The sequence below is a fragment of the Diadema antillarum genome, unplaced genomic scaffold (genome assembly GCF_040938485.1).
Source record: "Diadema antillarum isolate AM-2024a unplaced genomic scaffold, OU_Dant_1.0 seq00001119_RagTag, whole genome shotgun sequence".
NCBI lineage: Eukaryota > Metazoa > Echinodermata > Echinoidea > Diadematoida > Diadematidae > Diadema > Diadema antillarum.
This window is the reverse complement of record NW_027271933.1, coordinates 22,218-49,802: the sequence shown is the minus strand read 5'-3', so window position 1 is coordinate 49,802 and position 27,585 is coordinate 22,218. Positions and strand designations below refer to the sequence as shown.

The following is a 27,585-nucleotide window of genomic DNA, read 5'->3' as shown; positions in this document are numbered from 1 at the left end:
CGTCATCACTGAATGCAGCTGCTGGACTACATCACATCAGATGGGACGAAATTGTCAAGTCCTGCTGGACTTAGATCAGAGAACATGAAAAAGAACCGTTTTGCAGACAGGATGCCAGGTGTGTTCAACCAATTCAAACCATTCCTATTTTGTTAGATGCTGGGGCCTTTGTTTTGGCTTTTTTTTTTGGTCATTGAGTTGCCAGGTTATGCACGATATCAAACAAAGCTGTAATGACAACTGGGACTCGATCCTGCCGAAACTTATTTGACAACACTTTACCTACTGCAACGCCATCATCATTGAACAAAAAGGGTTGTCACAACCAATAGCACAGTAGTGGGATATAGGATGCGATAGATTAAGCAAATCAATTGTGTCCTTCCGATTACTCGGAATCTCATTACGCCACATAAGTTCGTGCGATTTACCCATGATGTTTTCCTCATATCAGGTGGAAAAAAAATTGTGCCTGGCATCGGTGGGATTTTTTTATTATTATTATACCGTAGACGATAGGCAGATAGGGTTCTATAAACATGATAAAGACACAATTTGCACACTTACAGGAACGCGATTATTACTTACAGTCTTGTTACTACATATACTATAAATTATTCTATTAGACAACTCAAGACGATTGATGCAGATAATGCATCAGCTTTCGACCATTGTTTCAGGGAAAAGTAGAATTTTAATTGATTGCCAAGACTATGTACAGCTTCAAACCAGTTAGTTCGGATTTATTCATCATATTTGACCGCCTTTGACTCCTGTGTTTTGTTTTGTTTTTCTACCTCACTTTTGTTTTCCATACAGCGGATAAGTCACGACCATATCTCATGATGGAGGGCGACTATCCAGGCGCGAACCAATACATCAACGCTTCATTCTTCGATGTGAGCTTGATTAGAATTCCAATTAGAAGTAGATAAGAAATGAAAAATGAGCAGACTTAAAGTGTCCCATCATGTTATTCAGATTAACTCTAAGATAATTATGCCAAATAAATTTACTTGTTGACCACTTAACTGATAAACACAAATTACAGACCAAGCTTTTGAGAAGAATCCATAAAATGATCTTTCTTTACTCCGTCTTCAAAGCAAATGAGGCTGTGATGGTGTTTTTTTTTATATGAAATTTTACCTCTCGTTCGAACTACTACAGTCCTGTATTCGAAAACCTGTGATGTTGTATAGTTTGTCTCTCCTGCATATTTTTTTCATTCTTTGTTATTTTTCTTATTTCTGTCCCATTCTTCTCTTCATTTAAAATCCACTACCTTGTTCATTTTGACTGCCTATCACTGCCAGCTCTCTGTCAAAATCTTTTCAGTTCGAAGGTAAAACGAACGCCCACATATCTACCCAGTGCCCACTGCCGTCCACGATCACTGACTTCTTACGTCTCGTGTGGGACTACGACTGTCGAACTGTTGTGCACCTCAATGAAATGGATAAGGTATTTAAAAAAAAAATTCTGATATCAATGTATGATATTTGTAATGCATAATAGTTTGAATAAAGATTGATTTTTTTTTTGTGGTTACAAAAGAGCCTCCATGAAACCGATGCCAATGGAATTACTTATTTGGCTACTTTTGCCACCGTAGTAAATGTTATAAAATACTGCTAGGATACTGCTGACTACCCTCGTTAGTCATTAGGCACTTAGGGTGCTATCAAAGTAGCTACATATTTTTGTTGTCTTTGTTGTTCCCTGCCCTCATGCTTGATTTTCCCTTTCAATGTTACGACCATGATTTTCTTCTTAAGACATGTGGACAATATTGGCCTTCACACGGCAAAGACACCTACGGTTCATTTACCGTGGAGCTGCTTAAAGAACACAAAGATACAGACTTCATGACTAAACGGGTTCTGAACATCACTTCCACGAAGAAAAAGGTAAGTCTGCCTTCCATCACGAAAGGTTCATAGGAAAAGATACTGCATGATGAGCAGTAAATTACAATTATATTTTCATCAGAAGAAAAGAAGCAAAATACTTTTTGATACTGAAAGATAACTTTGAAAGATAGAGACTCGCTAGAGGTTCATAGAGATAAGATTTTAGTGACGATTATTGATGGCAAAGTTTACATTACAAGTTATTGATTACATACAAATGCACATAACGAGGCAAACCACAAAGAGGATTTACATTTACAATGATCTGTCATTAACTCAGTGTGGTCTATTCACTTCTCTTTCCTCATTTCATGCCAATTACGACCACATTTTTTAATCAAATGCCATAAACTCAGATCTATTTTGTCTCTTTTTTACTATATTCAATTGTTTGCGACATATGCCGTACCTTTTTGAAATTCCCTACTGGCCAAAGCTAATATATGTGGACTACAGAGTATTGGAAGAATTCTTGACATTAGGTCGATGAATATTCCTCTTGTTATCTCTTGATACGTATAATTGTCGTGATATCTTTAGTGACAAGCCGTAACAGAATACTTAAACCGAATTGCATTGCAGCAGAAGGAAATCGACTTAACCTTCTCGATTTTGTACTAATTGCATCGCCAACAAATGTACAGTTGTAGATGGTTTCATATTGGCATCTTAGCTTTGAACACCCTGCCTCAGTTTTCAGACATAATTTTGTGTAAAATTAAACCAAAAAGGAAGCATCTTCTTGAGCATAAACCTGTATTTGAATCGATCTTATATTTGTGTGTTTTGTGTTTGTGTTTTCGTGACCTTCCCTCCCACCTAAATATCAACACTTGGAAAAAACAAAAACAAAAAACAAAAACAGAAGCAAAAAAAAAAAGCGTTCAGCTTAATCTCTAAGCCTGAGTTGCATCTAGTTTCTAAGCTGTTCCGTATTTCATATATTCCTGTAGTGTATTATTTTTCATCCTGTAAGCTGGTTTCCTCTTTTCTTGTTTTGGGGTTTCGTTTATTTGATTGTTTGTTTATTTATTTATATATTTGTTTGTTTGTTTGGAACCATCAGGGAGCACATCGAGTCGATCAGTTTTACTATCACGGCTGGCCAGAAGACCAACCTGTGCCGAAGTCAAAGGGAAACTTTTGTCAATTCATCCTCAACGTTGACGAAAAGAACAACACAGAGCGACCTCTACTGATTGTGTGCATGTAGGTTTTTCGTTTGTTTGTTTGTTTGTTTGTTTGTTTGTTTTGGTTTGTTTTTGTTTTTTGCTGTGCCATCGTTAAAAGGACATTCCAGAGAACTAAAATAATTCTACATCATGTAAATCAATTGATAGTGCCATGTATTTGTGAAATGTATAATGGTCCTTTAACAAATTCTTTGATAAACCTCAAAACATAAGTTACACTGAACAAGGATGATGACGTAGGAGGCTCATATATTCCAGTGATGTAGCAATGAACTTCATTACAACACCATTTGGTTAAGAAGTTTACCTGTTCAGAATGTATGTATACTTTCTTCTGCTGTTCTTCTTTGGGAGCACCGATCATGCTTTCTTATGATAAGCTGTTACTAGCATGTCATCATCCTTGTTGACTGTGATTTGTTATGGGTTTTGAAAACATTCTTCTTATTCCTTACCCCGATTACTACAAATTATATTACTCTGTACCCTATTATGACCAATTTATAGATGTTTGAACAAAAGTCTGACAAATCATCCGGACGTCCCCCTTGATGGCCAACGCAGACCACGTATACTGTTGACTGGAAGTTATCTATATAAATTGCTATTAAATCTTATGACAGCCCGTTGTTATCACATGCCTGTAGGGGGGAAAAAAGTATTTTTCTGTCGTGTGTGCGCGTTTGTGTGTTGGCTGTGTGTCTTGCCAATCACTCTGAAATGAATATAGGGCTTTTTACACTTGCGTTTCTTAACCCCGGACTTTCTCTGACCCAGGACTATCGTTAGTCCCGTACCAATTTTTTCAGCTTTTTACACTCGCCAATTAGTCCCGTACTATCTCTTGTCCGGGGCTAAGGAGAAATCTGACCTTTTTACACTCGTATTTCTTAGCCCCGGACTTTCCAAACCACATGAATATTCATAATCACGCTGTGTACTGTACACGTACACGCACGCACCGGCAGCACTTGATTACCTCGTTTCTGATTGGTCAGTGAGGGTCGGACTTCGTCTCCGTCGCTTAGCCCAGGATTATTTTTTCGTTCTGTTTACACTCACTTGCTTGGCACCGCAATTGCGGTGCTAACCCCTGCTATTTTGCAGGGCCAGATAGTACCGTACTATCGGTGGGGCTAGCCCACTTTGGCAAAAACGAGTGTAAACAGAAAGTGGGTTAAGGATAGTCCCGTACCAACGGTGGGGCTAAGGCCCCCCCTTAGCCCCACCGTTGGTCCGGGGCTAAGCAAAAATTTACAAGTGTAAAAAGCCCTTATCATGTACGCTTCTTTTTGTGTCATTTGCTGTGTTATTTGATTATGTGCTTCAGAGATGGAGTGGGCATGTCTGGCACCTTCCTGGCTGCCATGGCAACGATCAACAAAGTGAAGCAGGACAAGACGGTGGATATTTTCAGCGCGGTGAAACGTCTACGCAAGAACAGACCGGGCGTCGTGGATAGTTTGGTATGAAGTCGTTACAATCACAACACTAGTTTATAAAGCGTCAAAAAGGATAACATTGAATATTGTGCAAAGGGACCCTTCTCGATCCAGCCATACCTTCTTCCTTTTTTTGACTCTGTCAGATACATGTCTTCAAACTTGAGACACACTTTGTCATTGCCAATACGCTTAAACTATAACATCTTGCCTTGAATATGCATTTGTGCAAGTGGGTAAGGCCTGTTGGTCCCACGTTGGAGAGGATGGATCGAGGCTGGGGATGATGGGACTTCAGGCGAGGGGAGGGATAAAGTTTTGTTGAACTTAAGTCTGGTATGGTGGTAGTGGTTTGTTTGTTGTCAAAAATGTGTGACATGTTTTTGTGCCACCAATATTTTTCTCCCTTTCGAAATGACAATTCGTTACAAGAATATACTACATAGTATCATTTTGATGTTTGGAAATGAAGATAAACCATAAATGAACGAATGAATGAATGAATGAATGAATGAATGAATGAATGAATAAATAAATAAATAAATAAATAATACAAAGGAGTCCCCAGTGACCAGAGCTACCAAGTCTCGCGCATTCTGCGTGAGACTCAAGCATTTAGGGTCTGTCTCACGATCTCACGCATGGCAACCATTTTTAACACGCATCGGATGAAGTCTGAAATTTGGGCCAAAATAAGAAGCATAGCTCAAAGGATTAAAGTGATAGTGGCAATTGAAGGTATTTTTCCGTTTTGTCTTTCAAAATTAGTAAAAAAAAATATTCACTTAAGTATGCACCAGATCGCATCATTAAGAGCTAACAATTTAAAAAAGCTCCCTACCATGGGAGGGGAGACGCCGAGTCATGAAAATCTCACTCATAAAAGTTTTTTGAACTTGGCATCTCTGAGTGACACCTTTATAGTCAGTGTGTGTGTCAATGCTTTTTAGTCCACAGAAGACCTAATTTGTCCCCGCCGAACGAGTTCGAGCAGGGGACTATGAAACGGGTATCGTACGTGTGTGTGTCTGTGTCTGTGTGTGTGTCTGTCTGTCCGTGTGTGCGTCCGTGTGTGATCAAAATCTTCAATTTGCTACTTCTCTGTCATTTATGAGCCAATTTTGATTCTGTTTGCTTTAAATGATAGCACTACGTGGAAGCTTTGAAACTTCTACACAGAATTTCAGTTGTGACCTTTGACCTTGACCTTTGTCCCATATTGTACATTTTGCTACAAAATGCTACTCCTTCGCCATTTCTAACCTGATTTCGATTCCGTTTGCTTTATGTGATGGCACTAGGAGAGGGCTTCAAAACTTCTACACAGAATTTTGACCTTTGACCTTGATTTCTGACCTGTATTGTACATTGGCTACAAAATGCTACTCCTTCGCCATTTCTAACCCGATTTTGATTCCGTTTGCTTTATGTGATAGCACTAGGTGAGGGCTTCAAAACTTCTACACAGAATTTTGACCTTTGACTTCTTTGACCTTTGACCTTGATTTTTGACCTATATTGTACATTGGCTACAAAATGCTACTTCTTCGCCATTTCTAACCCGATTTCGATTCCGTTTGCTTTGTGTGATGGCTCTAGGTGAGGGCTTCAAAACTTCTACACAGAATTTTGACCATTGACTTCTTTGACCTTTGACCTTGATTTTTGACCTATATTGTACATTTTGCTACAAAATGCTACTTCCGGCGGGGACATATATTAGGCACCGCGTAATTTCTACTTTTCCTTGTTAAGTTATGCTATGATTGTTTTTACCTTCTTTGCAATTTTTCAGTTGAGCACCGTTTCAAAGCAATTAAGGTATAGGGACCTACCCCGATACTGTAACCAGGAAATTTCGACAAATCTCATCAAGTTTTATCATAATCACCTTCGACCCGATCATAAAGACAGTGACATGCACCAATTATGCATAGTGATGCACATGTTCCAGCAACAGCTCGAAATCGATGATGATTTAGTACGTCAACTTAGCTGTTCTAGAGCGTTTGTTTTGTGTGAAAATATATTTCAATTTTGACGATCAGAATAGTGATCTGTCTCAACAACTTACTTTTCTCTCCTGCTCTTTTCGTTCTCCTTTCCAGGAACGCTACGAATTCTGTTTCGACGTTGTCGAGGCCTACAAAGATTCTGTGCAAACCTATGCCAACTTCATGTAAAGCCTCGTCTTGAAATCCTACGGTAAATTCATAAAAACGAGCACATGAAAACCTCAGATCACCCGTTACCGTCAGTGTTCTCTCTCACCATTTTTGTTTTAATTCGCTCCGCCTGAGTACGGCGTGGTTCCGACAGTGAATGGCTTCACGAATGCTAGCCAAGTCGTTCTTCGTCTCATGAAAAATAGTTGTAGAGTAATGCACGGTGTGTCCTCCGATTGAAGCGAGTTAAATTGGAGATAAGTGATGACTTGCAACAACTAAAATTTGAGATATCAAGTTCATAAAACAACTCGAGGCAAGACCTCATCAATTTCATTGAATAAGCAGTACCCGATACTGAACAGGCAGTTTCCTAGGTACGACGCCTATCTAGTAATCAGAAGATTTTTGGTCTAATTGTATGCCTATGATTTTTTTTTTATCATGGCTGCTAGCAAAGCACCGAACAGTCGGTGCTTATTAACGTCGATGTGGGGCACTTTGTCAATCAACGGCAATAAAAACAAATCAACGCATGAGTTCATTAATATCAGTCAAGACCGCAATGTCAATAGCCAGCAGTATGTTTGTTGCTGTTTTGGTTGTTAATACTTTGATATGCTGTGATCAACTCGACTTTGGCTTCTGAAAAAGAGCCAGAAATATTTTTGTAAAAGAAAAAAGAAAAAAAAGAATGCCTTTTCCTCAGCAGCAATATATCACTGTTCCTACGTGCAAGCAGATCAAAATGGCAATTCGGTACAGTATTCAAGCTTGATGTTGTAGTTGTATCTAGACAAACCCAGAGAAAAAACCTAGAGGAAGATACGATGACGATTGTAAACTTGACTTTGTCGAAACATGCAAGCCTTTCGCCAGAATTACTGTGACTTGTCTATGCTCTCCTCTAACAGTAGACCATCTCGGATTGCCAGTCGCTGGATAGGCAGCAAGCTTTCTCACTCTCAATATTGTTCCTTTTGGAAAAATGTGCAAAGAGTCTTGTATGTGGTAGAGTATTCATGTCTTTCTAAAGCCTGGTATTGAATATCCTATCAGTGCCTGCTGTTGAAGTACCTTAAGATGAGATCAGCTATATACGTATATCAGACACGTAATTATATCTATATTAATGTACTCTTGTTTATATTTTGATGTGATTTCTTATTTGTCATGATTTTATTTGTAGAAGTGGAAAAAACAAGCAAACTGAAACTGAAAGTTAAATTGAAATCGGAAATCATATACCCCCGTATACATGGTATATGAAAGAATCTTACCTTACGGCTGGAAGGTCCTAACGACAACCAATCTGTGCAGGCCTAAACTATTACTGGATTCTTTATCTGACTGTAGTTTGATGTGTGTAGATAGATTTCATTTTGCTGATCTTTCCTATTCTTTAACATGTCGTTTCGCCTGTACGTTCCTTACTTCTCCTATGTCTGCAAATATTTTATCAGACTATGGGATTGTATTAGCAGGAGAATCTCGTGATAACGAAGTCCTCGGGACCGGCAGTTTTCTTTCGTCACATTGAAATTTCGTTATCGCCGATCTGATAAAGTGTGTAAAGACATAAACATAACATGATTTCGTTATTACCGTGTTAGTTACAACAGGAGTGTATTGTAGCGGATTAAACGTTTCAGAATTTGTATTATATTTTGATCTTTGTTTTGACTACGCTGAAGCCTAAGGATTTATTACATTTATTTTTATTGAGTTAGTTAATTGTGAGTGTATACTTAAAATCACACGTCAAATACTGCACACTACAAGAAGGTGTTAGTCCTTTTTAAATGCCTCTATGTTGCAGTTGGGGTTTATGCACAATAAATTTGATATTTCATGATTTTAGCAATATACGTTTAATGGCTAAAAATGATTCATTATATTCTTCGCTACCAAAGTAATATGTTAGAGGTTTATAAAAATTACAGATGTTTATACTCAGTTTAAATGATATGTGATACTCTAAAGTTTGTGTAAACTGTACTATATCTAGGATATCATTTGTTTTCATTCATTCAAGAATAAATGCAGTCTTATTTTAACCCTTAAACTTTCATTATGTAAAGAATATTGTTAATGTATAGATTGCCAGAAACCTCACTCGGCGTTGCCAATGAAGTGTGTAGTTTATCAGCAAGATTGCATTGTGTATATCTTTTCTTGCAGTTGTTATTTTGTGTGTAATTCTAACTCTATTTTGAGTTCAGAATATGGAGACTTTTTGATGCCGATGAATGATAAAGTTAAAAAAAAATCAGAAAAATACTGTGCATTGTAGTATTAAGAAGAATAAAGTGTGAACGTGAATGTTTCCCATTACAGCCTTGCGGTTGCACATTGCACTTTTCGAACAGTTGGTTAAGTTGTTTACATGTACTGCAGATCAACTCGAATGTAAGTTCGCAATACAACGTCGAGAAAATATTGCATGTCAACTCGTGTATGCAACATTGACATAGTTGTGTTAAACCTAGAGCCCAGATTCCATCAAGGTCACGTTTCTGTGTTTCAGCAGTCTCGTGCATTTCACAAAGATTCCTCACACTCCAGGATGGGTATCAGTTTCTGTTCAGTTCAAATTTATTTCATGTGTCCACTTTCTCGATGATGAAATTACAGAATGATTGACAGCAGACAACAAGTGATCATACAAAAATGTTAACAACCATGTCTTTTGATTGAAGAAAAACAGGAAAAAAAAAACATATTGAACACAAATGTATAATGGTCAAATCATGAAATGAGGATGTCACAAGGAAAATAGCAGAAATATGATGGGACCTATTAAAGCTATAATGCTTGTAAAATTGTAGCTTCCCAATTGCTGATCTTATCTCAAAGGTTGATGCAGATTTTCAAAAATCTGTCGATCTACTGCTATAGGCTTCCTTTCATACAATTACGCAGTAATGGTATGCACTTTCGATTGTTACATATACAATTATACTTAAACATAACTAAAGTCAACAAACATCACGACTGCTTGATCCTTGAAACTCATAAGTTATGTTCAGACGACAAGCCTTAACCTCGAGGTTAGGAAACCTCGAGGTTAGAGCTTGTAGTTTAGGGACCGTGAAGACGCACTCGTAGTAAGCTAACCTCGAGGTTAGCTCGATGTTAAGAGCCACGAGAAATCTTATGGTTAGCGCTCTAACCACGAGCCGCGGGGGTCCCCACTCGTAGTTAAGCACCGTGTGGGCACAAAAATCAACGCACTCAAAGGGGCAGGAATTTGACCTCGAGGTTTCGTAACCTCGAGGTTAAGATTCGTCGTGTGGACGCACGTCGTAGTTAGGGGGCAAGAGCTTAACCTCGAGGTTTCCTAACCTCGAGGTTAGGGCCTGTCGTCTGAACGTAACTAGTTTTATCCGTATAAACTGTACATGCATGTAAAAAATAGATTTATCAATTAACGATCAACTTCGATCTGACTCGACATTTTAACAAAAACTGTTTTTCTATCATTCTATTTTAGTTGAAACAGAATTCAAATATTGCTTAAAAAGCTCGAGGAGAGTCGAAATGCTCAAATAGCTTGAACAACGAAGAAAACGTGTTTTAGTTTGAGATTCGGAACTATCTGAACTTATATAGTCACGAAGGTCACTGTGAAATAGGGAAAAAATGAAACTAGTTGTATATAAAAAAAGGAGAATTTCTCAAATATATCACTATATAAAGGCACTTGTCCTGATAATTAAATGTTGTTGAAGACCTCGAATAAATCCATCAAATCGTACATGTACCTCAAGATCTTTGCATCTCCCACCTTGTGAATAACTGAGAAGAGCGTTATCATGATGTATTGTATATAAGTCATTTTTAAACTCACAGGTGAATGCTAGAGATTTAGAATAATAACAAACGTCCATGAAATTCGGGAGGTTTATTTAAATAATCGTAATTAATTTTGCTCACAGCGCTTTTTGTTTTGTAAGCAATAAACTATTCCTCTCGATTTTACGCAAAATAGCTTTTACACATCTAACGTATCTTCTTTTCTTTTGTCACCTATATTCCCCTTGCAAATTTGTGTCGTTTCCATCGTGATTTGATGACTGGTATGGCTGTAAAACTAAGAGAAAGTTTCTATTGAACTTTATTTGGCTCATCATAACTGCAAAAAGTGTATAAATCTGAAACAATCAGAACACTGAGAGTGAGAATGTAATGTATAACAGCCAAGGCTCTGAAAAAGAAGATCTTGTAAATTCACTTGACTTGATAATGTTAAGTCTAGTAATTATTTTATGTTAAATGTTATACGTTATAATTATATAATGTAAAATGTTATACGCTTATCATTCTCCCAATGGCTCCGTCGTTCTTACGTATCAATCTGAAGGTTCAGTACTTTTACCCATATTATGTATAGCAGTTACAATTCGCCGATAGTCAAATAAGAAATGTTAAAGACACTTCGGGGAATCGTTGTCAATATAAGAGTACGTACTTAAAGATTCGTACTTATGTAGCTCTTTCATAGTTCTTACGTTACTCCTTATTATGTTGGGAAACCCGTTTTGGGTGAGCTATCTCGCCACACAAGAGTTTAAAGGGGAATTTCAAAACAGGCAAAACTTACTGTGAATAGAAAAAATAAATTCAATTTCATTTTTACAAGCACAACAGTGAAAATTTGATCGAAAACGGATACAAGTTATGAAATTGTGAATTTTTAGTGAGTTTTGCAAAATAGTTCTTAGATTTCTGAAATGAATATAAAAATAAGTGAGCTTATCATGTCATCGCTTTGCAATTTGTAAAAGGTCTATGTGAAAAATACTTATGAAATTGTGAAGCATGATGCTCTCTCTTCCTGAAAAACTTCAGAATAATTATCGGTCAGATACATTAGGATTTTCGAAGGAGCATAACTAGATTTGAACAAACACACTGGAAGGAATTCCCCACAAAACCGGCTTTTCCATGGGAATCAATACCCAAAATACCTATCGTTATCTACATGAAAAGTTGAAGGATCAGATTATCTTATGAAGAAGTGTCATTTAATAACAAATATAATTGATGATGTATAATCTGAACTCATTTTGTATGTAGTATTAATGTCAAGCTGATTGAAAAGGACTTGTGTATTGAAGTAAGCGAGCAAATGAATCTTTGTACTTGTCCGAGATTAAACGGGCGTTGAGATATGATTGGTAATAAAACATGTTTATATCATGCAATACATCGTAAATTTGTCAGGCTTTTATGTCTTTGCTGTTGTCAGAGAATTGATATATTTGATTTACCCTAATGACTTCAGGGGTAGGCCCTACTTGTGTACACAATTTTTATTTTCTTTCATATATCAAAGTAAACGTATGTGACTTTGATAAGCAAACACGACGTTACCGTAGTAACGTAGCAGAAAATAATGCCTAGAAAAATAAACCCAAAAGTCGAAATTTAAAACTTTTAAATTGAAGATAAGAAAAACTACCTCTAGACCAAACTGTAAAGACTAACATTATTCTCCCCATCGACACACATAGGTTTCTACGTAACATTTACATGTTGACATGACGTAAAATGACAAAATATCTAGAAAGGATAGTAGAAGGGAGTGGTTATTTAATATCTTTTGATTATTTTTGATTTTCCATCTATTGAGTGGGAATACCTTTGCAAGAAACAAGTGACATTTAGGGTTTTATCTATATTTCATTATAGGGATTATTTCTGAATATCCTAGACTACTTTAGGTGTGGTATTTTGAAAGGCTTATACTGACTGGACACAAGGAAGTGAAATCTACACCAAATGTTTAATGTGACCTTGAATAGAATCAAGATATCACGAGGAACATCAGCCCTAAAAGAAACAAAGCTAAAAAAAAATAACCTATACGAAGTGGTTGTTGCTTGTCTTAAATTCGCGACACATCAGACGTATCGTGTTTGTCACTAGAACAGGGAAGATAATTTGAACAATGTAAATACTATACTATCCTTGAACAAGTAGAGGTTTATTTAGTTAAAAAGTAAAGTATCTATGATGCAAATTGTGTCATGCAGACTTCAGTTAACTGCAATCAACTAAAAGGTAGGGTTAGAAAGTACCCAATGTTTCATAAAACGTGTCAATTTACGCAAACAGATTCAAGTCGCTTAGTTTTCTGTCCTCTTACTATAGTTCTGCACCCCCCCCCCCTCCTTTTTCGACACGTTTCGAAGTATGTGCCAAACACTGACAATTTGAGCATCCGGTATGTGATGGGGGAAAGAGGCGAGATGAAGGAAGTATCATCCGCCATTTGTGGCCAAAAATTACTTTCGGCCAAAACTGGCAGACATTAAAATGCTTGAAGTGTTTCCTACGTATCATGTTATTCATCGATGTAAGAGGTATCCACGTACACCCAAACAAGAAAACCATTTGTTGTACACTATTCTGGGGAAAAAAAATCACTAAAGCACCTCAGTCTGTTAGAAGTCTAAAGCAACTTTGAGCAGTTAAGAATGCTATAGTGAAGTGCGTGTGTGTGCACGTGTTGTTGTTTCTTTTTTCAATGAAAAATTCTGTGGTGCTTATAAGAATTTTAAGCCATCAAGTCCTTGGGACATTTTGCTCGAAAAAAAAATAATCATCTTGATTGTCTTTATTACGCTGGCAGCATTGAATTTCATTCTGCATACAATCAAAAATGTTAGCTTCATGGGATGATATAACTGTGGTGGAGATGGGGGATTCAAATTTAACTTTCTGCGAGATAATTAGAAATCACTTACGGAACATTAGAGAAGATACAATTCTAATAGAAATTCAAAGTTTGTTTGATGAAAATCGGTTTAAAAATGGCTGACATGCTAAAAAACAAAGTAAAACAAAGTGGTTCAAATAAAAGGTAGGTCCCCCTAAAAAAAAAGGCCTCTTTGTTTTGGGGCATTTCAAAATCAATTTTTATCAAATAAACTTTGAATTCCTCTTTATATTGTGTGTTCTTTCATATTTTATAGAGGTTTCTCATTATTTCACAAAAAGTTAGAAACCTGAGACTCCATTTCAACGTAAACTATACAATCGCTTTAAAATCTTCTGAGATGTGTAGCCAAAGGATAAGTTACAGTCTTCTTGATTGAAGTACTCCATGGTGCAAAACTAATACAAGGCTCATGAAGAACTTGCATCCAAAAGGCGCGAAATCCATCATCTTTCAATGGATTTAGTGCCGTTTGGTAGCAAGCTCTTCATATCAACATTTATTATGATAACTTATCATGAAACTGCATACACTCAAATAGAGTAGCACTACATCTTAACCATGCGTACTGAAATGAAATACAAAAATACACGCATGAATAGTTTTCAGAAGTACCTGTACATGTATATCAATGTGTAGTAAGAATGTGTCTATCCATCTTTTTCTTTCATTTTTTATTAGTTCACCAAGAAATCAGTCATATCGCTGATTTGTCATTATTGTACGACCAACATTGGAAGTAATTATGATTTCTCACAAGTACATTAACTTTGAAGAAGAGTGGGTCAATGTTACACATGTTCCTAATGGGGTTGATGATACGTGAGATTTGAACAGTATCTCTTTCATTTTGATAGAATTAAGAATTGTGCTTCCATGCTGCCACAAGGTCAGCGTAATATCACACGTGTAGTATCGTGTAGTTGGGGTGGAGAACAGCTTCATTTCCCGTTGACGGTGACTTCCATCCCTAGTCCTTACTGTTTATACCGAAACGCAAGGAGCTGCCGATATTATCTGCAATGTGAACAAAAGAACCTACAGCTCGGCGTGCTCTTACCACATCTCCGGACTATCGTTGTCAAAGTTAATGGTCCGCGATTAGTTTCTTCTTCGTGTTGCTATTTCCACACCCTGTCCATGACACCATCGTATGGCGATTAGTCACGTGGTATCGGTGGTAAATAGGCACCAAAAGGAAGAGAACACCAGTAAGGGCGTAGACACCGATGCACACATAGAGAGCGATTCCGTACGACCCTGTCCTATCCATGCTTTCCCCTATAAAACAAAATCAAACAAACAAGCTTACATAAAAATATCAGTGAGTGTGTAACTGTGGAAGAATTTTTTTTTAAAGTGCTGAATCAACATAAACAGAATCGCAGAAGTTCCATTTAAGTAGGTCCTAAAAGAAGAAAGTAATTTCGACTTTGGTTTTTTGTTTTTGCTTTTGGGTTTTGTTTTTGTTTTTTGTTTTTTGTTTTTTTTTTCGAAAAAGTCATATCAATAGCAACTACAAATTCGACATAGAGATTAGAATAAAATCTCGCTTGCCGGTCACAGAATTACACACACATCTTTTCTAGTATGTATCCGTTATATCAAATATGTTGTTTTTGCTCGAACACTGCTAATGTAACTTTATGGGAAGGTTTGTCGCTGCTGAAATTGGGACCAAAAAAGAACACGCAGACATGGGTTATGTCATATCTTAGTGCACGAACCATTTTGACGTGTTGTGACTTGAGGATGTCACTGCTCAAATCTCTATCATTCTCTGTTTGTTTGAACTTGAATTATTTGAATTTATTTGAACATGAAGTGAAATTGCTCTTTAAATGCAAATATGAAGTCAGAGTTCAGCACTATAAGTTACAATCACATAGATAATAGATAAAAAGACAAAACCAGAAGACAAAAAACAGGACAAGCAAACAGGTTTTTTTTCTATGCTTTACTACAAATCTTCTTGCCATTGTCAGGTCGGACGTAGTTGATTTAAAAACTGTACGGACACAGTCTTAACTGTAACTTATAGTACATCGTGTGCACATCTTTAGAGCACCCTTGCATGAATTGAATCAAGAAATTGCTATCAAAAATTGGAAAGAGGCCAAACAGCAGACCACATTACTAAACTGATTTTTGTTTTAGTATCTACTACGAAATATGAATCATAGAGCAGAATTCAAGAATTCTGTTAACGCAAGATTTACATTCAAGACATTCTTATGGAGAGTTTAAAGTCTTCAAATAAATTGTATCACAAGATCTGGTATACATCAATCAGTGTTTGTAGAATATTACACGCAGTGGTTTGTTTCTCCGATCAAATCTACCTATTTGGAAAGAACTATTCAGTGTCACTGACTATTTGATTATTTAGATTGTGACAATAATACCTAATACGGAAGCAAGAATCACTCCAACGCCATAACTCATGGCCATCAGACTAGATGTTTCCCGGCCCCTGCTCACTCCGAAGACATGATTGGCGATGGAGAATGGGAGGCTGCTTCCAACACTCATGACAACAGATCCTTGTGCTGAAAATACAAATGCAAGCAGTGGAAGAGAAAGAAGTGACTGATTCGCGAGGAACAGTCATTATATTGAAACTAATTTCGCGCGTACACTTCACAGGTTTTGTTTCAAATGGGTGAAATTCATTTCTTCTGCATTACTGCGTGTCCGATATAACTGGTTTTTATCTATTGATGAAAACATGCAGACAAACCGCAACATTGATTGTTCATTCACTGAAGAAGACGGTGAGACTGACAGATATTAATTTCATCTTTTTTTAGGGGACTTCTTTTTTTTTGAAAGGTAGTTATATAAATGAGATGTAGGGCCCTCGAAAAAAAAAATCTTTGTCAAATATGAACTGTTAAAAGTGAAGTCAATGACGGTGAAATATCCACTTGGTGATAACAATGGCAGCACGTCACTCCAACCCTAGAACTTCTGGCCAGTTATTACCTTCTTTAAAGAGGTTATGAATGAAGGCGTGGCATATTACAGACTATATAAATTGCATGCTTGTGAAATTTTAACGCAACTGAAGAGATTGTTTGAACATCTGCAGAAATAATGCAAATGATGTTCGAGTGTGGAAACTGACAATCTCTTTATAGCTGTGCTCACCGACCAGTAGCGTCATAACTCCTGCGAGGCTTTCGGACACCAGTAGGCAGGCCATGACGGTCATTCCTGTCGTACTGGCGATCGTCGAGAGATATAGCTTGTGGAAAGGTAGGCTGTCGGAGACGAGGGCGACGATGACTTTACCGACCATGAGTGCGATACCGACGACGACGACGGCCTGGGCACCATTTGCCTCAGTGAAACCAAGCGACAGCATGTAGCTGACCTGGCAAGACAGAAAAAAAATGAGGTGTCCTGGCTGTAACGATGACATTAAAGCGCCTAGAACTATACAACAACAAGCTTTCCGTAGACAAGAAACAACGGAAAAATTTCCACGATAGATATGTAGGACCCTACGTATATTTTTTATATGCATGTATGTAGCCTGGGCATCCCCAAGATGTGCAGTAACTTACCACTAAGATTCATATATCAAAAATATCTCTCTATTGAGCTGTTCACTGTTATTTAAGCTTATCCGGAGCTCATGCAGCGCAGAATGATTGTACATAAGATTCTACGCGTTTAATATTGTTTTATAAGCAATCAATGAAGTTTGAAGAAAATCGGACAAGCTGCTTCAAAAAAAAGTTTTAATAATTTTAAAACTTTTTGCTAATTCATGACTGATTAAGAATACTGCAACTTTTTTGTATTTCATTCGTGTCACGGCTGCAGTGAAACATGATAAGGAAAATATGACGAGAATATAATATATCTAAACGAAAGAACACTTGGCTTTACCGCTTTGGTTAGGCAGAAAGAGTAATATGAATCTAAACCTATGTCAGTAACAAGTGGAAAGTACTTTCCATTAAAAGAATGACGTTTTGTGGAATTTCATATTCATATTTTCCCTTTTTCTTTCAGTATATCGTTGTTGCACTAGACATCACGAATTGTGTAGTCTTCTTATCTGTAACCTTTATCCCATTTTATCCCATTTTCTCAAACTTCACCCATTTGTATTACTAATATTCCAGCATTCACTAAATATCCAAAATATGTGTTTCGGTTTAATTGCGCTTTCATATTTTAGATTTCGCCTGTGTGCGCCGTATCAAAGATAGTGACCGTGATGGAATCCCCATGGAATAGCATGAGAGCAATGGAGTATACGGGTTTGATTGTGAAAGTGTATTATCGTATTTCAAGCTTTATAACTCTCTCAGAGACTTTGGACATTGATATGTACGATGCTATCATGGGAAACTTTTTGCCAAACGGTACGTTCAACGAAGTGTTTGGCTCTTTGGCACTGGGAAAAGGCGTATTTCAAGAACTACCAACAGTAGGCCCTTATTATTTTTGAATCCTCATCATTGAATCAATGGATGAGTACCGGCAATACAACATGAAACACGCACTTAGATATTCATAATGTGCTACAGGTCTATATAGGCGTATCACTTCATGTCACTGATGTCATTATTGATATCATAATCCTTACAAGACAACTTTCTTCATTAACCAATTAATGCAATTTTATAGATGACTAAGTTTGTAGATCTGAATATAACTTCTTAAGAAATGGTTTACAATTATGTCGCGGTATTCCCTATTGGAAACTTTGGCTAAATTCGAAAGATTTCTTCCTTAAATGAAAATGTTTGTTAAGAAACCATGGATTTATTTTGTGTCAAGTTCACACATACAAGAGTAAGCAGGAATAAAACGAGAAAGATGTATTGCCTATTTCCAACTAACCATCTGAATCAGGAAGAATGAGTTTACGAGCCCAAACCCAAATGAGCCGATCGCTAGGCACCAGACATCAGGATATGTCATCGCAACAAGGATACCTGCTCCAAGCGATCGCTGGAAGATGTGGCTGTCAATTCCAGAGGTTTCATCTAAACTTTGACATGATGTTTTGCTCACACAAGAGCTCATTCCGTCTTCTGGACTGTCGATGAAAACTGCCGCCTTTTCCCCCTCTGACGTCTTCGAAGCACAAAGCACAGGACTTTTGGCATCATCTCCTTCGGTGTCCCTAGCAACGGTCGCCCTTCTTGTAGGATCATTTTGCAAGTGTACTTTGTCCGAGACATCAACTTTGGTAGCAGTAGACTCCTCCGCTGGAAGGGGTTTCCGGTGCGTCCAGGCACAAATAGGAAGGACGAGTACAGCGATAATGCCTGCTATAGTTCGTACGGTGTTTCTCCAGCCAAAACGATTGTTGAAGAAGTAGATGAACGGTCCAAGGGACAACATACCTGACAACAAAGTCATATAATTATGTACAAGGCTCAACACTTAAATTTAATGTTTGGTATATAGCCCCCCCCCCCCCCCAGAAAAAAAAATGTAGAGACCATAGAAAGGAAGTCAATAATAATGAAACATCAATACGATTCAATAAAGCATGATGATTATCAGTTATTGCGGGGGAAATTAGCAGGTATTAGAAAGTGCTTCGAATACCACTTACGATTAACAAGAAGTTAGGAAAGGAATAGGTGAAAAATCAAATAATTTACTACAATATTATTAACTTTAAGCCACGATATCAAGCGAGAACAGGCAGGAAAAAGGGCTGTGAATAAGCTCGCTAAGTCTAATATTTTCAAAGTTAAATGCAGGCATAAACATGATTTCCATGGCACCAGAAATCAATGAAATTAATGTGTCCACCATAAAGGCAGTGGAGGGAAAAAAAGGCCAAAATAGACTAGGCTTGGCTATGAAGACTACCCAGCCCCACGATGCCCTGATCCGCTCGGCGAGGCCTGGTTTACCCGCCATGACTGATCCCTGTCCTGAGGTTGGCACAACCTGTTTGACAGAGTTTGAACAAATGGCGTTTGAGGTGCAATTTCATCTCATTAAAAGTCGGCGTGGATAAAGAGTAATTTCGAACACGCAATGTGGCTGAGGTTAAATCATTATCGTATAAATATAAGGTTGTGAAATCTGAACGTGCCACACGTTCTCAGGGAACAGCATTATTCGTACACTTTGTACCTATAACAATGCGAATGAGATTAGGCGATACACCTATAACCTCAGAAGTCTTCTATCGTTGTGTAGAAACGCTAATTCTTAATAATATGTAGATGTCTTCTTTTTACCTAAATCAAAAAAAAGAAAAATGAACCCGTCGCATGATTTTTGTTTTGTAGGCACTAGTGACATATTGGAAAAAGAATTGTAGCTATTGAGGAGGTTAAAAAAAACATAGAACCTGTTAATAACACATGGCAAATTGTAAATAAACGTTGCGTTATTGTCCAAGTGTTATAGTTCTGGGGTTTTTTTCATAGTATTTAATGGGGAGGCAATCGCCTTCCCCCCCCCCCCCCCCTCCCGTGATCGACGCCCCTACTCGGTACTCTTTTATAGTAGTGATCTGGTGATAAACACTGTAACCGGTGCAGCCATAGAAATAAATGCCTCTTTCAAAGGTATTCGAAATAACAAAAACAAAGACGTAACAATATTTGTACAACATAAATCAGTTACAGTCCTATAAACAGTAAATATCGCAGTCGCACTCTGAACTTTGTAAGGCATCTTAGACAATTACCACTGTCAGGGTCTTTTTGGGGGGAGGGGGTGGGCTTTTAATTTTGATATTTTGATGTTCACTCTTCAAAGCAGATAGACGTTACTGTGATCGCCGTCCACCATTAATGAAAATATTTCAGCAGTAGAAAGATGTTCTGTATGTATAATAACTTGTGCGTGTTGTGTAAGAAATCTGTTCAAAGGAAAATAAACAACTTGTGCTATTCCCGGAAGAAACGTAAAATAGAGAATAATGGAGAACTGAAATCGAAAGACACAGAATTCGACCACACATATTCGCAAACAAGAATGAACAAGACTCGTTAAAAATATGCCATCGCTTCTATTCATCTGTAAAACCATGATTGTGTTTTAACGTATGTACAATCATTACACAAAAATAGTTCAGGTGTTTTTTTTTTAAACCACACATTATTTTCTTGCACCGAGAACTATGGCTTTAACATTCCCAAAATGTCATTATCTTTCTTGCGAGTGTACCATAGCAACAGCGTGCGTTGAGTTAAAAGCCACATTCAAAAGCAAAATATTACTGAGAACTTTCGAGGCACATTTTCATCACTGAAATATACCATGGTTCGAGAAATTCTGCAAACCTAACGCGCGAAGTATGGAGAAGAATTTCAAACAATACCATTGCTCATACGTATAGCTTTAAGTCCCCTCCCCTCCCCCTCCCCCCCCCCCTTTACTGCCGATAAAGTTCACAAAGTTGTTGTGAGAACAGTCGACCACATTAATAACGATCAAGTTAACACTACACGTACATAATATGAGATAAAACTTTGTGTAGCATTCGCATTGTCAGGGGGGATCCAGGAATTCCGTAAAGGGGGGGGGGGCGTACGCGCCTTTTTTTAATCATTTTTTCGTTTTACTTCCTTTGTTTTAACGAAAACTACAGGGGGCGCCCTCCCCCCCCCCCCCCCGATCCACCACTGATTGTGTCTAGTATACTCCTCTCCACTTAAAGACCCACTAAAATGATTCTGAAGTTTTTTTCAAGTAATTTGATCATGTGAAGTGTTTCATCATGGCCGGCGCCACGTTTTCAAAGGTGGAGGGCGGGCACTATAATGTTACGGGGTTTTATGAGCAAATAAGCAAAAAAAAAGGTCTTTTGCAAGCTCTGCTTTCAGGCTTCCCCTATATTTCCAACATTACGCTGTAAATAACTTGTATGCGTTTATTTATTTCTTCCTCAATTCATGGTGTTTATATGATATTTCGGCGTAGTGAGAATATGTATTTTTAATTTCCATAATTATTATTGTTCTTTTCTCGTTATATGTTTGTAGATTGCCAGTCTTTAATGAAAATGAAATAAACGAAACGAACGTAAAACAAAAGTTTCATTTTTTTTTTTTCTAGTGCCACTTCCTAGATAAAAAAGTGGGGGACCCACAGTGATGACACCCTATGTAGTCCTATGTACGGGTTCCACCGGCCCTATTCATTACTGAGCAATGTTCATTTTGTGCGAACTTCTTAGCCTTTTTGACTTTTGTACAATATTTTTACCTACTCTAGCAAAAATTAAGCAAGCAGCAAAAGCGTGAGGTTCTCTTTCGCATTAACGATGTAACTCTACTTGTCATTGTCATCATGGCACCAATTTCAAAATCCAAGAGGGGCATACTTCTAAATCCTGTGATAACTGAGGTTTGGACAATTTCATCCGCATCTGTTCTGTCAAAGTCAGACAGCATTGAAATAACATACACGAAGTGGCTAGAAACACATTTTTTTTGATTCACAATCATGGGTTGTTGTTTGAGCTGTTTCTACGATATTGATGTCAGGATAATTGGATATGGCCATCAACCCTCAAAATGCGTGTATAATTAGAAGCATTATACCACCTCAAAATTACTTGCCAGAGTGTGCAGTATATTAGTGTCTCATTTATGAAACTTGAGCATTAGACCCATAAGTACGGTGTCTTGTTTCACTAAAAAAAAAAGCTTAAATAGCATATCGCCCTTCTCGTCATCCCATCATTGGGATGTTTAAATGAGAACGCATGCGCACGAAACAAAACCGATCAAAAGATACGCCCATCAGGCTGGGAGAAAAGACTGTTCATAATTAACCAATATCGTGAAATCATATCAGTCCTACTATAATCTGTCGGGAGAGCACAGACGCCGTCTACTGCTGGGGAGTATTGTCCAGTAAAACCTATACTTTACTCGTGGCCTCTTGACTCGCCTACCTACAGCCACCATGGCTTACCAAGAAGATCTTCTCCAAAGGATTGGGAAGTTTCGCATCTTCTTACTTTTCATTTTCACGTCGCTCCCCGTTGTACATTCAGGTAAGCGATAACCACACATTTGCAAATTAACAGCACAAAACTTTTCCATAAAAATGCGATTTCATGTCATTCCGAGGCTGACTTTTATAAAGAGTAAAATTGGCGAAAAAAATGATAGACGTTTGTTTCATCAAATTTAAAGTTAAAAAAAAAAGGAAGTTATGGAATATTCACATGCTTTCACGTGTGGTGATAATGGTTACCAACTGAGTGTAATACAAATAAACTGAAGTTATGTGGTCAGCTGATTTGATTTGTGCAGAAAAAAAAAGAAAATAACCGTTATACCAATGATGCTTCCTTAAGTACACCTACAACCCGTCTCCCGTTAATCTTCATCACTGCTAAATTACTGCAACATTATTTTTTCTCTCTTTTTATCAAAATCACATTATCTACACATAATTGGCAACGATTTGAAAAATTACAAGAGAAACATTCAGAGAAAAATCATACACACAACAACTTTTTACCTATGGAAACACCAGGGGAAAAAAAAAATAAGTAAAAAAAAAATATCCATGGTGACTCAATATGACATATATTTGTTTAAAATCATGTGAATTTAGTATGAAGATGACATACACTGTATTCAATTTTGAGTGCACTGATAGAGAAATAGTACATGTATCAAAGTACTGTCACCTACAATAAGAAGCTGGATAAGAATACTGATCACTAAAGAAGTTTTGAATATTAGAAATCGAACCTCCATTTTCCAAAGCAAATAGGAAACTTATTCCTTTTCTTATCTAAATGATATTCTTCTTTTTTTTTTTTGGTCTTAGAGCAAATAATCTTAATGAGGCAGTGTTTGATATGTTATTTCAAATTCACAAAATAAAATTAGTGTAGAACATTTTACCACTAAGATTAAATATGTTACAAAATGTCACATGTTACACCAAACTACTTATTGAAATTTAAAAAAAAAAATTAAAATCAGAATCATACTTTTAAAAAATATGCCTCCTAAAAATTCTCAAATCCGAGTGGCCTTCTCACAATCATTAAAGAAATGGATTATTTTCTCTTCAAATTAGTCACAAAAAGAACGATTTGGGTGAACTTTTCTTTAAATCTTATACAAAAATTCGTTTTAAGCCATTGCTTTATAAAATATTTTGAAATAAAACGAGCGTAGTTTAGTATCAATAGTGCATGTAAAACTTCTAACATGTACTTTTTTCCAATCAAGATTGACCGGTACTAAAATGTTGTTATCCCAATATTCACAATGTTTTGGGGGAACTTGTTTAGAGTTCAGTAAATTGTATGCAAGGCTGAGTTTTTTCTTCGTACTTTTCAACTTGATAAAGAGACCTTCATGTTCGTCTAAATCGTGCATATTCTAGTTTTTTTTCTAACCAGTCATTTGGAATATTCTTCGTTGAAAAAAAAAAAAAAACTTCTCTGTAACTGAGGGAAATCAAAACCAAAGACTAATTCTTCAAAACTTATGACGAGAAAAGGGTGGGCTTAGCAAATCAAAATACAAATCTATTTTTGGTTTTACATTCCGTTACTCATAGCATATACGTCTTAGATTTTGAATGTATCAATCGATTAATCCATTCTTTGGAATTGAGTCAAATGTGCACACATTTCACACACAACCCAATGGACGGTCAATTAATAAACCACACAGAGGGTTAAACCACAATGATTGACATGGACTTTACTCTGAGATTAGGTATTGAAATTGCTGTACAGTTGCATATACTCCATGTAAATGTACCAAGTACGCAAGGAATCTGCTAACTGCGTATTACCTAAAGAGTTTAAGATTTTTTTTTTTTTTTTTTTTGGGGGGGGGTCAGGCTTGTATGAATTCCAAATAATATTTGGGTCTCAGGTTTGAGTTTCTTCAGTTTGTCTCCCTCGACAAATGAAAATTTGTTAAGATCGCAACTGCTGATCTGTAAATTAACAAAATGTTAATATATTTCTTTCAAATATTTGGGTCTGTTTGATATTTTTCCAAGATTCAAAGGTATCATCGAGTAAACATTTCAACCAAGCCATTTCTTGAGCAAGATTAAAAGTAAAAGGGTCAGTGATCTTGAGACTATATTCAGCATAATCATTATGCATAAATTTCCTTTGACCCTCATCAGGCCACCACTCCTAATAAACCAAAGTATATAAATGTTACAAATCAAAAACAATTATGGTACCTAATACTTATAACAGAAAATAGATATATTTAAGGGGAAAACAATTGACAAAAAAAAAATACAGATTTTTTTTTTCTTCAAATGAATGAGAAGGATCTCGTTCTCCAGCAGTTGAGAGTCTGAGTAATGACTTTTAATTTTCCATTTAACCTAAATCATATACCAAACCCAAATTGAGTAAAAATTTGATCCCGAGATTTTTGAAGTAGAATTCTACCACGTGATGCCCTGATTTATGGAAAGAAGTTTTGGTAACCTCTTTTAGGTACAATGCGAACTACTTCTGTTTTGGTTAATTAATTTTACAGCCAGAGTATTTACCAAATATGTTCAAAATATCAAATAAATGTTTAAAGGAATTTATTGACCAATCTATAAGACAAACTAAATAGACTGCATATGCTCTTGCGGTCTCTTGGTTCCTAATCAAGACCATATCAGAACCATAAACTCGATTACCAGAAAAAATAGTAAGGTGAAATCAAACATTCCTGAAAGATTCCCCTTTGAAAAGAAATACGCTTAGTTTAAAAATGAAATCATTATATACATCTGACGTGCTGAACACAAGGTGTTTTTTTTTCAAATTATTAGATTTTTGACTAAAATCAAATTCTTGTAAATTGTCAAAAAAAAAATATATGACTGACACAATCGACTGCCTTTTCAATATCAGGTAAAAGAATATCTCTAGGAATTTCATGTGTGTCGGAGTATCCACTCAAATCCAAAATTACGCGTTTATAATCACCAATACTCTTACGTGTTGAAAATCCAAATTGATCGGGGAGGATAAGACCATTATGTAACACGTTTTATACGGTTAAAACTCAGCACTTTGCCAAGATCTTATATAATCCACAATCAATAATGTAATGCAATAATCATTTTGTTAATAGAAGTGTAATAACACCAATTCCCTGTGACTTAGATATTTTTGCAAGGAAGAGTTTAGAGAACTAATCAATAAGTCCCAAATATCTTGCAAAAAGACTAAATAGAAGTCAATAGGAAGTCTATCATATCCAGGAGTCTTTTTTATTTTCATAGATTTGATAACATCAAATATTTTCTGTTTTAAATATCGATATTATCGAACATTTTTTTTTATTATTCCCATTTGAAGTGAGTTGAATGTCATTCAATTCAATTCAATTCAAATTCAATTCAATATAGTTTTATTGACAATAAAAAAAACATGCAGCTCAATAGCTGAAATTGTTCATTTTACAACTAAAACACCCACCTTGTAAAAAAAAAAAAAATATATATATATATATATATATATATATATATATTGTATACTAGTTGAAATTGGCTATCGATATGAATATGAATATGACGGAAACACTGTACAAACAGATAAAACCTTAATGTTTCAACCCGGTCTTCAATCCTTGAAATTTGACCCCAGACCCAAAAGTTCCTAAGAAAATCATGGACAAAAAGCACATGGATAAATATATTTTTTTCCACTAGTTACCACAGTTGACCTCTTAACGCTCAATAAAAATGCATGCATTAGAATTATCAATAGTGCTTTACAAAGCGTAATCATGAATATTCATGTGGTTTGGAAAGTCCGGGGCTAAGAAATACGAGTGTAAAAAGGTCGGTTTTCTCCTTAGCACCGGACAAGAGATAGTACGGGACTAATTGGCCAGTGTAAAAAGCTGAAAAAATTGGAACGGGACTAACGATAGTGACCTGGGTCAGAGAAAGTCCGGGGTTAAGAAACACGAGTGTAAAAAGGGGTGTAGTTTTCCATTGATAAAATCGCAATTCTTTTCATGTCATTTTATAATTCATTTCAAATGTAAATGTCTTTTTTCTGTTAAGGCCTCAGATACCCATTGTCAACAAAGCGATTATCATGACCGGCGCTTTGTTACACGATTTAAGTCATGCACTCAGCCGACTGTTGTGAACATTGAGTAAAATGGCAAGAAAATTTTAACGTTTGTTACAAATGGAAATTTTGGTATCTTATCACAACCAAACAATTACACCTTGAAACGTAAAAGTAGTAGTTGCTGTTGTTTTGGGTTTTTTTTTTTCATAAAACGGTGTTTAAAATGGCCCACTTTGTAGGTGATGCTTGAAACGCCATTCAAAATGTTTTCTGGGAAATGCATACCCTACTTTGATATTCCCTTGGTTTTGTGTCAACATAAATCTTCTAGAGTCTGGAAGACTCAATACTATACAATATAGTATACGTAAATAGATGTTTTGTGACTTTGTCGAGCATGATGACATGTCAAATTTTATGGCTGCTCCGAGCATAGACCTACATTTTTGATCGTTCATAGATAAGGGACACTGCCTCTGGGATAATGATAAGCATAAAAGATGCGGGAGCACTAAGTTTTGCTTTGTTTTTTTATTCCTATTCTGTCATGGGAAGTACTTCTTACCTTTGAGTAACAATTATCTTCAATTGATTTATCCGATAGTACTCATGACTAAACCTATACAGAGAATAGATACTTATTAGCAGTTCTGTGACGATTTTGCAAGTCATCATCTTCAAAGTGGCATGTGCACAATAGGTAATTCTCTTTGATATTTAAGAACATTGAACAAGTAAATTAAACTTCGAGGAGTTTATGAGTCTTCGGTGGCGAGAGTTTAGCGATGTCATGTAACCCAAAGCATGAGCCCTGCATTGTAAACAATGCATGATAAATTGAGAATTTGAAGATGATGACGTATTTGCTGATGGAATATTTGGCAAACAATAAAGAGACGAATGGACGTTTTGAGAAAAGACGGAGATAAAACAGAATATGTTTGACACTAGCTGCGACCATTCGACAGAATCATCTACGTTAATGATATTACAAGAGTGTTTTGTTAAGTTCCGATGACCATACGCCAACAATGTTACGTCAACAGCATTCAACGTTGATATCTTAGATTGTTGCTTTTCAACAACACTTTTAACATTTTACTCTGTGCTATGCCTATATA

General features: G+C 36.5%; 1 protein-coding gene across 1 annotated transcript in view; it reads left to right on the top strand.

Annotated features, from left to right (window-relative positions):
• Window positions 1-6,890, top strand: part of LOC139743889 (receptor-type tyrosine-protein phosphatase T-like) — an 82,584-nt gene extending 75,694 nt beyond the window's left edge. The window contains exons 29-35 of the mRNA XM_071654357.1: window positions 19-118; window positions 820-899; window positions 1,339-1,464; window positions 1,779-1,910; window positions 2,980-3,122; window positions 4,437-4,572; window positions 6,657-6,890. Of these exons, the coding sequence (XP_071510458.1) occupies window positions 19-118; window positions 820-899; window positions 1,339-1,464; window positions 1,779-1,910; window positions 2,980-3,122; window positions 4,437-4,572; window positions 6,657-6,731 (792 nt within the window). The 3' untranslated portion in view covers window positions 6,732-6,890. The remainder of the gene's footprint in view (window positions 1-18; window positions 119-819; window positions 900-1,338; window positions 1,465-1,778; window positions 1,911-2,979; window positions 3,123-4,436; window positions 4,573-6,656) is intronic.
• Window positions 6,891-27,585: the final 20,695 nt, after the last annotated feature.